Here is a 10580-nt window from a genome sequence, read left to right as displayed (position 1 = left end):
CAACTTCGTGGCATCAATCAAGTACACTGTACAGCAGTGATGATTCCCAAACACAAAAGGGCATCAGACACACACTGGGATGGAGAGCTTGTTTTGGTCGCTGCCTGCACAGGTTGTGACCACATTAGCAGTGGAGAGTGCACTGGTGTCCTGGTAAGCATCACTTTGGACTGAATTACTTGCCACTGAACGTAGGTGCTAATTAAAGTTTGGAAGCATTCTTTTTTTTTCAGGTTAATCCGTTAAATACTACAACAAAGCCATAGGTAGAAGATGCAGGAAGACTGGTGTCTAAGAACAGCTGTATACCTCCTATGTCACAGAGAACTGAGGCAAGCTAGGCAGTCAGCAAAGTCCATTAACACTCAGTATTTCACACACAAGAGTGGCATTCACAGTGTTGACTGGTGTAATCCTAAAAGGACCACGGAGGGGCTCTTAAAAAGAATCAGGTCAGTTGCACGGTCAGTTGGTGATACTGCTGCACTGGCATTTTTCACTGTGGATTTAAGAGAACTTCTTCATGAAGTGCAGTTTCAGGTAGGCAATGGTGAGGAAGATGAGGGTCATGCAGGCCAGAGCCAGGTGGTTTTGCCACAGGCCCCAGGTGCTCGCGTCGATGCCTTGGCTTTCCAGGTACTCCTCCCCAGTGCACGGCCTGCAGGGAACACGTTGATAAACTCGGTCAGTTTGAGGGACCTGGAAGACCCCTCGGAGCTGGAGTGTGATTTCATGTCTGCAGGGGGCCAAGCAAACACCAGCTCTATGCTGACAACTGATTTGCTCTTTGTAAACTTATCTTGTAGCTACAATCAGTTTCCTGCAGGAAGCTGATGGGGTTTGTGAGGCTGTGTAGCTGTAGTGTGTGTGTTTCAGTACATGCAGTTTAAATAAAAGTGAGGAGCATAATGCCAGATATTTCTAGTCTTATACATACTAAATATGATGATAACCAGAAAGTTCTCTGCAGACAGAATGCAAAATCCCAGTCAAAACTTAATTTTCCATATAAACCCACAGATTCTGCTGGTCACCAGTGACTACCTCACAAAGAGGCTGATGCTCCAGGCCTTTTAAGTCACTTATGGTGGGATTCATTTAATGTACCACAACACTTACATCAGGCTTAGCTGGTAACTACTGTTGCCAATCAAGTTTGTGTTGTTGCTGCCGCAGAAGTTCAGACCAGTCAGTTCATTGATTTGTAAAGCCTTTTAAAGTAAAACAATGACAATATAAATATATCAACAAGATGAGATACAATTCCATTAATATTTATTCTAAAAATTGATGGGGTCACCGTTTCTTATGTTGGCCAAATTCTCATTTTTAAACCAAACAGCACAGTTCTGTTCCCTCTAGGAGAGGAGTGTGTGAGGCTCACACCCTCTGATGCACCAGGCTTTAACTCCTCCCTTAGGCCAGGCTATTTCTGCACAGGCATACCAAAGCCCAGATGTCTCTGTGAAACCTCACCCTGTCTTAAATTATCAAAAATGAGGAGAAAAATTTTAGCCGAACAAGTTTTTGTTTGATTTATGGAAGAGAGAAGGATCAGGGGTAACATTGTTCTTTACTCTGTACCAGTTTCATCCAGCTGCATTCCAGTGGATGTGGTTGTCTGGTGTCTGCTTCCAAGTTACAGAAATGAGCTCCTCTAAAGAGCAAGGGGTGTTGGTTGATGAGGCCTTTCTTATTTAAGATGCTGCGCTGCAATTTGAGGTTGCTGTATTTAATTAGCTTGCCTTTTGCTCATTAGCTCATAAAATTTAGAGTTTTCTTTGTGCTGAGTAAAGACATCCCTTTCTAGCAGGTTTTCCCCAGGTCTGCACGCAGGCAGATGCAGCACTCACTGCCAATCCGTATCGAGGGATGCTGAAGTACTTGAGCCAGGAGAGCCAGGACATGACGCTTGTGAGATTGACCAGCAACCCAGAGAAAATCTAGAAACAAGGGTTACAAAAAAGCCACAACGACAAAACAAATGACATGCTGTTACCAGCTGGTTTTCTCTAGCTCCTGACTCTGCTTCTTCAGATGGAAAACAAGTGGGAAGGCATTTCTAGAGAAACAAACCCTTCCAGTGGAAGAAAGGGGAGAGGGAAAGAATAATTTCTGATACCTAGCTCTGGGCCGTAACCCCACGTGGCCCTTCTCCCAAAATGAGTAATGGGGAATGCTTTCACCGTGCCTCAAAAACGGGTGCTTCCCATCTGTGGACCCCCTGGGCTCACACTCTGCTGCTGCCCGGGTGTGGAGCTGCAGGAGCTGGGCTGGGTGTTGCTGGAGCCTGAGGCAGCGTGGGTTGGGCTGTTGGTTCAGCACTGCCCGTCCTCTGACTGTAGCTCTGGGGGTCCTGTCCTAAGGGGCCCGGTGCTGCAGCCGAGGAAGGGTATTTACAGTAGTGGTCCCAAGAGAGCACGGGGCCATGTCCTCAGCCAGCCACCTTTGTCTCTGGCAAAGCTAGAGGAGAGTGAATAAAGCACAGCTCTTGGCTGCTTTTCTGTTTCCCAGACAGTACACTGGCTGCTAGAGCCCTGGAGAGGGCAGGGGACCCACCCTCCATCCCTCCCTCATACCCACCCTCCATCCCTCCCTCACACCCACCCTGCCACCCAGCCTCCCAGTCCCTGGACTCTTGTTAGTTAAAGAGACAAATTGGAATATTTGTCCCCACAGTCTTGAAATATTCAAATCAGATAAATCAGGATATTCAACATGCTCGACCCTGTTTGCAGAATTCAGCTGAACTCTGTGCTGGTAAGATTTTTAGATCTCAGCATTTCTAGGATTTCATGGTTCAGTCTAGGAAAGTGAATGATGCTACTCACAATCATAAAAACAAAGGTGATGGTCATGAGCAGGTTTGCTACGGCGACCACGCTCTGTCCTGCTGCAATGGCCAGGGCCATAGAAGTGGCTGTGTAGGACACCATCATCAGGGTAAACATCATTGTGAAGAAGGCTTCTGCTGTTGGTTTCAAACCTTAAAGATCAGAACAAGAAGGGTTTCAGCATGACCCTGCCAAAAGCTCAGCCACAGGGTATCCTGCCTGTGGAAAAGGTTCTGTCTGACAGCACAGGCTGGGTCTCTGAGACCCCAGACTGCAGCCTGGCTGTGAGATGTGCATGCCCTGCCAAGAGAGGACAGTGTGCCTGGAAGGGCAGTAACTGGAGACAGAACAGCTGCTACTGTACTCCACACACAGCAAGGTGGAGGCTTCAGGCTGTCTACCAAAGGAGAAATTTCTGGTGCACTTCTGTGGGCAGCAGTTGTGCAGCATTTCACTTGTCCTCAGCAGAGAGCTCTCCTAGTGGACCTGGTGCCTTTTGGGTGGCTGTGGATTTGGCAGCAAGGTCTGTCCAGTTTCACCATCTGAGAGCCTCTTGCTTACGTGGCCTTATTTCCTGTGACTTAGGGGAAAACACTCTGACCAAAGCAAACTATGCTTAGTTTTAAACTTTGCTTGCACTTTAAAGCTTTTGGGACATTCCAAAAGGATGTTGTGGTCTGAAACCTTACCCTAAGAAAATGGTCTGCTTGGAACGTGTGCTGAGGATGATGTTTGGAGGTGTTCTAGGGTTGTGAAAGTTGGTGTGGGCAATTTTCAGCCTGCTCACCAACCAGAAGTCATTTCACCAAAAAGAACAAGCTGACACCTATTCATACAGTACTGGCTCTGAAAACAAAACTTCTGCATTGGCAATTTTCAGCCTGCTCACCAACCAGAAGTCATTTCACCAAAAAGAACAAGCTGACACCTATTCAGTACTGGCTCTGAAAACTTCTGCACTGATAGATGTTCTTGCAAGGGTGGATAAAGTGTCTTGTAAGAGCCACTGGAAGCTAAGGTGGCCATAAATGAACAGGAAGGAGTCAAACCAAGGCAGTAATGGTTATGGCACGCTTCCCTCTGGGGACAGTGGAAGTCAGACACGTCACAGACTCTGACCTGAGCCCTTCAGTTTTTGGAAGAGTCTTTCCTGCAGACACGTGGTGTGCCAAAGCCACACACAGCCACCGTGCCACGCAGGGCTCCATCCATGGGCACGTGGGCAGTGTGAGGGGCTGACTGAGGTACCCAGGGGGCTGGAGGGCACCACAGAGGACTGTACTTGCCTAACATAAAGTAGGTTATACAGGTGAAGATGATACTTGGTATAGTCCTTATGGGTATTAAGTCAGCCATTAGCTTTGAGATGAAATACGCAGACGTTCTGTAGTACCCACTGATGTATTCATGGCTGGAACACAAAGATACATACAGCACATTGCAAAGTCAGTCACTAAAAACCAGTAGGATTATCTTCACCTGGAGACAAATGAATTTTAACTCAAACTGTAAAAAGAAGAGTTATTTCATGGTTAGACTGTAATGCAGATGTCACGTCTAGTGTGTGGCTTACTGGACATTTTCATATGCAAATGAAGATAGATAGTTGTGCACATAAATTTTAGCAAATGCATGGGTTGTGTTGTCAAAACAGAGTGTAAAGGTTACAGACTTTTCCTTTTCTCTACAGTGCCATCTGCACAGCTTTAAAGAATCCAGTTACATAGTGTTTACTGTCTTCAGTAGCAAGTCACAAACTTGTCAATCAATACCTACACTGAGTATTCAGGGGTTTGTCCTCTGTATGTTTTAAACTCCGAGCCATCTGCAGTCACAGGGACCTTTTTGGGAGTTTGCAGATGTCTCACTAACAGGATGAAGGAGTACATTTGCAGTGAGCACGAGCTCATGGCATTAGCAGCACCTAAATGACAGCTACAGCAGGCAGACAGACAACCTGTCACTGCAGCCCCTGAGAACCCTTCTGCATGCCGTACTCACGTAAATATCTTTTTCTCCACAACAAAGAGTTCAATGGCTGAGATGCTGCTGAAGCACTGGTTGGTGGTCAGGAAGAACATTGCACCCACTCTACAAGAAGCAAAGCAGCAAGCTGTTATTGAATTGTGATGTAAGGGTAGTGCTTCCCCTAGAGCACACACAAGTCCAGCCATAGTGCCTGGCACGGGGCAGAGTGTGACCTCCCAGCCCAAATTCCATGGAAGGCTTGGCTACAGCTCTGAGCCCATGAAAAGCCCAAAGCAGACGTGGTAAGGGCAGTGTCTGTGATCCACACACAAGGATAGTATGTTCTCTGATGCACTTAAAGGATAAAAAACAGCCTCAGTTTGTGAGGCACTTGTCTGATGCAAACTATGAGGAGTTGAATAAGCAATGTGAGAAGTTGCTTTTACCTTTTCCACTAAAATTTAAGGCTTTGCTTTCACACTTTCATATCCCATTTAAAACTGGGCCATTTTTAAGTAAATGCTATGAAGTGTTTCAAGACTAAGATCCCAGAGCTTTCTTGGTTGCAAACCTGTTTCTCAGTTCATGTTCATACAGCTGTCAAAATGACACACAGACCAGAATAATTTTTAAATCTAGCTTTAGGGGTACCTTCTGACTTAACTGCTGGGAAACTCAAGTGTATATATAGCAGTTGGAAGAGCAAAGCTTTAGTTACCCAAGTTTATATAGCCAAGTCTGTATATTTAATCTTTTTATCCTGGGGAAGTCTTTGCAGAAGGGAGATGGAAGTGCTGCCATGCTGAATTCAGACTTTTTAATATGATGTCTGCTGTTCAGCCTTTTCAGCAGCCTGACTGGCACTGCAGAACGTTGTCCTACAGCAGCAGTGTTACTCACTTCACCTGGGCTGCCTGTCAGGCTACAGCGTGGCAGGGCAGAGCTGCAGCCCCCCTCCCTTCTGCCACAGGCAGGACACGCTCGCTCCGGAGCTGCTACCGTGGCTGGGCCTTACCTACTGCTCTGAAGCAAGGGTTCGCCCCTTCTCAGCCTCCGAGCCGCTCACGATCTTGTCACAACAGTGGGAGAGCTTTATCAGCTCCTTGGGCATCCGTTCCCTACCGACTGACCTGTTCTGCAGTCCGGCAGAGTCCTCCGTGAGGCGGAAGAAGATGGCGCCCACCACCAGCCCCAGCACGGCCGTCACACACAGCTGCACGGGGAGAGGAGAGCCCATTCCTGTCAGCCTCGGCAGCCCTGGTCTGCAGCAGGGCAGCGTGCACTGTCAGGGAGTGTTTTCGGGAGGAGAAAGGCCGTGCAGGCTGGGAAGGGAGCCGATGGGGTGGCTGGGGACCTCAGCAGGACGCTGAGCCTCGCGCCGCCGTGCCCGTTGAGAGACGCGGCAGCTCCCCGGTGCCACCTGCCATGCACAGGCTGGAGAGGAGGGAGGGACAGTCCAGGAGCCTCAGCTGCTGCTCGCTCTCCTCTGGTCACACTGCAGGAGGCACGTTCCTGCAGCAGCAGCAGCTTTTCCCTGGCCTGTGGCTGGTGACACCCGAGGGAACTGCCCTGGGAGTGCCAGGAGGGTGTGAGCACCAGCGATGGGAGAGGCTTGACAGCAAGGCTTGGAGGGGCAGGTTAGAAAGAGAGAGTAGCACCTTTCCCCAGAGGAACCCCAGCATCACAAGCACCCCAGCCCAAGCTTCTTTCCCCTGCTACTGTTTCAGCCATTCTTGGGTTATGTTAATTGGTGATAGGTTGCAGCATCCTCATTTACAGCTTGGGGATGACAGTTTATTTTCATGCCCCACAGTATGTAATTGCTGGGCTCTATCACACATGTTATTCATGGGATTGTTTTTCAGATGAGCATGATAATAAAATTGGGCTATAGGTATACTGTATTTGCTGTCTGTAACACAATTTAAGTAGATACCAACAGCCTCAGGGATATAATTTAAAAGACTGAAGTGTGTCCATCACATATTTTCAATGCTAAGTGCAAATGACAGCAAACTCACACTCAGCAAAACAGATGGTCTCAGGCAGTTCTGTCAGTTTTAAGCCCAAGCAATGCATGAGTCTTAACACTACAAACACTTGATCCCTGGTACCCTGTCACTAAGATCCTGCCAAAAGGAGCAAGTGTCAGGGATAATTCAGCTCCTAAGCCAATTGCAGTGGAAAGCAGGAATCATATCAAGGCCAATCTGGAGCAGATTAATGAAAAAGGCTTAATGAGCCATGTTCCTCTAAAGGAATGCTTGTAAAATCCACCCCTAATGAGGGTGGGGAGATAGAACAGATTGTGAGAAACAAGTCAGGACCATTAACCTTGGGGGGATTATGAGATCCTTGGGCGTCTAATTCTTGTCACAAGGTCAAGCTTTTACAAAGCAATTATTAAGGATCTCTATAGTATCAGCATACACACACACACACTCTCAAAGCCTTTTAACCTCAGGGATTTTGGACTAATTTTCTCTCCACACTGGCCATTTATTCAGTCATTATATGAACCATGATGAAGATAATTTTTACCCCTGGCTCTGGACCAGTTTTTCTATTGGCTCCTCTGGAATTGCTGAGAATTGCAGGGGTGGTTTTGCTGGTGCTGAGACTGCAGAGTTCAGCTCATGAGTGAGGGGTTCCTGGGGATTAGCTGCTCTGCAGAGCTCTGCCAGGCTCTGTTTGGGTTTGAAACCAATGTGCAGCTTTAAAGAAGTCAATGCTTTTGGTGCTGATTCTTCTGAACAAGCAGCACGGACAGGGCCATTCATGTACAACAGGCTCATCTTCTGAGGCAGCTGTTAGACCCTGTTGTGGTCTGCATAACCTCTCCAGAAGACATGGCCATTGTGAACAATGACCAAACAACACACACATTACCAAGCTATGAAAATACCTTTACTTGAGCCAGCTGCCAGCACTTTGGTATGTGCTGAAGTTCTATGAAGTCTGCAGGTGTAGTCTGTAAGTCTCCCTGCTGGGGGACACCACAGTGCCAAGGACAATTGGAGGACAGTTATTATCAAGTCTAAGGAATGTTCTTGAGCAGATGTGTGAAACTGCTTGGGAGATATCTGCTCCTGGATAGGAGCAGCAGAATACCCTACTGCAACAGATCTTGCCTCTCAAAGGCTTTCAGCAGTGCAGTGAGTTACTGCTGCTCATCTGGGAGCGTCCAGGACACCTTCTGGTGAATCAGATTTCCAGACCTTGAGCACTCTTTTTTCAGATACGCTCTGAAGTCAAAATATCAAGAGGCAAACTCATCCCAACGACTTATCTAATCGAGTGGAATAAATTCAACACACACCCCAACAGGACAGGTACAAATGGCATTACCTGAGCTATGGAAGCTTGAGGGTTTCCTAGCAGATTTTTGACTGTGCGCCTGGACACCCATTTCAGCTGGTGGAGGAAGGAGTTGGCGTATGTGATCTGCCGGAAAAGTGCCTTGGTTTTCTTTTTATTTCCAAGAGAGATGTTCTCTAATACTGCTTTTGTTTCTTGGTAGTAGGCAGAGTTGGAGTATTTTTCTGCTAACCTCTCAGCCAAGGTTTTATCATATTCAGGGTGTTCTTCAGTACTTTCTGCTGGAAAAGATTAAAAAGAAATACGACTTTTTCTGTAAGAGATGGAAAGATTGTTTAGGAGTCACACCAGGAGAGCTGTGGGGGGTGGGAGAGCTACTAATGAGCCAGAAGGACTGTTGTGCACACTTAGTTCCAGTGATTCACTGCACTTAGTCTCATAGCATAAGTTCAGAAGAGTTGCTATAAATAAGACCAAATCTCTGCGTTTTTCTGTGCAGTCTGTCCCACAGGCAGTGGCTTCAGAATAGAGTGTCTGCAAGTGAAGTTTCAAACTGGCAGCAATCTGACTTTCAATAAAAAAGTGATTTCCTGTGCCAGGTTTCTGTAAGTGATCTGTTTCCCAGGTTGGATGAGATAATCCTAGACCTCCCAGACTGTCAGATCCAGGTAATCCTGCATGTGTCTACTTCAGTCAAGCTTTTGTGTGTGTCATAAAGAAATTTCAGCTGGAGCTCCTTTTTTTTTCCCTTAAGCTGTAGCCCAGCATGTGTTTTTCCAACGACAAATAGTGCTTGTGTTGCCAGCTATAATATTAATCAGACCCTGAACAGAGTCAGCATTTTTGTAATATGCTGGTTGCTTTACTGGTAAAGATACAGTGAAACTGTTTCAGGGCACATATCATATTTATTATTTCATTTCCTTTTTCTCTGATGTGGAAAGAGACTGTGCTATTAACGAGTAGCAACAGGCAGGGTGAATAAGCATGCTGCTGAATGCAAGTGAGATTTGATTAGCTAGTTAGGGAATAATTTCTGCCTTACCACAACTTCAGGGAAGCATCATGAGAACACTGGTCCCCTATCTCTGTTCCCTCTTCCTACTCTACACAGAGGAAGAAAACCAGTAATTTCATAGCAGATAAACCACTCCATTAGGTAAAAAATACTGCATCAGAACTGCCTCAGATTATGTCTGTAGGTGGAACAGTTGTCCTGGTTTACTGTCTCTGCTTCTGCAGGACTTTAGCTGGTTTGCCTTGAAGATGAAGGCTCTCACTCTGTGTTGAGAGATAACAAAACAGTTTCTTACATTCCCAGACATTGTAACTGCAACACAGGAAAATAATCTTTTACTTTAACATCTCATAATTTGAGTGTGACACAAAAGTATACAGGTTAGTTTATGAAGAAATGGATAGCAATGATAAATCACTAAATACCTATTTATGAGAGGCAAACTACTCCTGCAGAGACAGATTTCATATAGTAGGGCTGTAAGTGAATTTGGTAATTATTTCAGGTTATGCTAATTATTTTCCATGTACAAACAAAAAGGCTCTAGGCACAATGTGGGTTTATTTTCTCCTTTAGAGCAGTGTGGGTCAGCAGTGTGCAGCACTCTCACGCACAGCACCGTGCGCTTGCACGACCTGATCTGACACCTGGAGTGGTGTTTCTGACGGGCACCTTCTGGCATGACAGACAGCACCACAGGTCCATACCTGTCCTGGCCTCCTCGGGCTTGCTGGTGGCCACGGCAGTGGAGTCCCCGTTGATGACGTCGAGGAAGAAGTCGGCGGGGTTGTTGTAGGGCTCGCAGTGGTACCCTGCAGTGAGAGCAGGGCCCTGTGAGGGTGCTGGGGCAGGCTGTGTGTGCCACACCCCACACCAGTGTGCCCGTGGGGCAGCGTGCCCCGTCAGCACCGCGGGCTCCCAGCGGCCCCTGCCCACCCCAGGGATGGACGGCGCTGCCCTCAGGGGGGCAGGGAGCTGCCACTGGGTCCTTCTCAGCCCTCCCAGGGCTCTGGCTGATTAACATGGGCCCAGAACAGTCGGTTAGAGCTCAGCCCTGTCATCCAAGCCCACGTATGGGCCAAGAGGTGAAACACCACGAGAAATGCTCAGCCTGTTACAACCCTGGGCTTGCATGACCAGTTCTGGTCCAGCGCTGCTGTCAGGGGGGCAGGGAGCTGCCACTGGGTCCTTCTCAGCCCTCCCAGGGCTCTGGCTGATTAACATGGGCCCAGAACAGTCGGTTAGAGCTCAGCCCTGTCATCCAAGCCCACGTATGGGCCAAGAGGTGAAACACCACGAGAAATGCTCAGCCTGTTACAACCCTGGGCTTGCATGACCAGTTCTGGTCCAGCGCTGCTGGCGTTTTGTGCCAGCACACTAGGGCTGGTGCTGCTGCCAGCTGTGCTCACCGAGGCCCGTGATGTCCTGAGCGGCGCGCCGGG

General features: G+C 47.7%; 1 protein-coding gene across 1 annotated transcript in view; it reads right to left on the bottom strand.

The window, feature by feature from the left end:
* Positions 1-507: 507 nt before the first annotated feature.
* ABCG2 (ATP-binding cassette, sub-family G (WHITE), member 2 (Junior blood group)) overlaps positions 508-10580 on the bottom strand; it is a 15778-nt gene continuing 5705 nt past the window's right edge. The window contains exons 7-15 of the mRNA XM_008947201.1: positions 9846-9950; positions 8151-8398; positions 5933-6015; positions 4836-4925; positions 4121-4245; positions 2832-2986; positions 1854-1943; positions 1120-1211; positions 508-658 (exon numbers count right to left, since the gene is read on the bottom strand). Of these exons, the coding sequence (XP_008945449.1) occupies positions 508-658; positions 1120-1211; positions 1854-1943; positions 2832-2986; positions 4121-4245; positions 4836-4925; positions 5933-6015; positions 8151-8398; positions 9846-9950 (1139 nt within the window). The remainder of the gene's footprint in view (positions 659-1119; positions 1212-1853; positions 1944-2831; positions 2987-4120; positions 4246-4835; positions 4926-5932; positions 6016-8150; positions 8399-9845; positions 9951-10580) is intronic.

The sequence above is a fragment of the Merops nubicus genome, unplaced genomic scaffold (genome assembly GCF_000691845.1).
Source record: "Merops nubicus isolate BGI_N331 unplaced genomic scaffold, ASM69184v1 scaffold12329, whole genome shotgun sequence".
NCBI lineage: Eukaryota > Metazoa > Chordata > Aves > Coraciiformes > Meropidae > Merops > Merops nubicus.
Note: the sequence above shows the minus strand (reverse complement) of the source record. Positions and strands in the feature narration are given on the sequence as shown.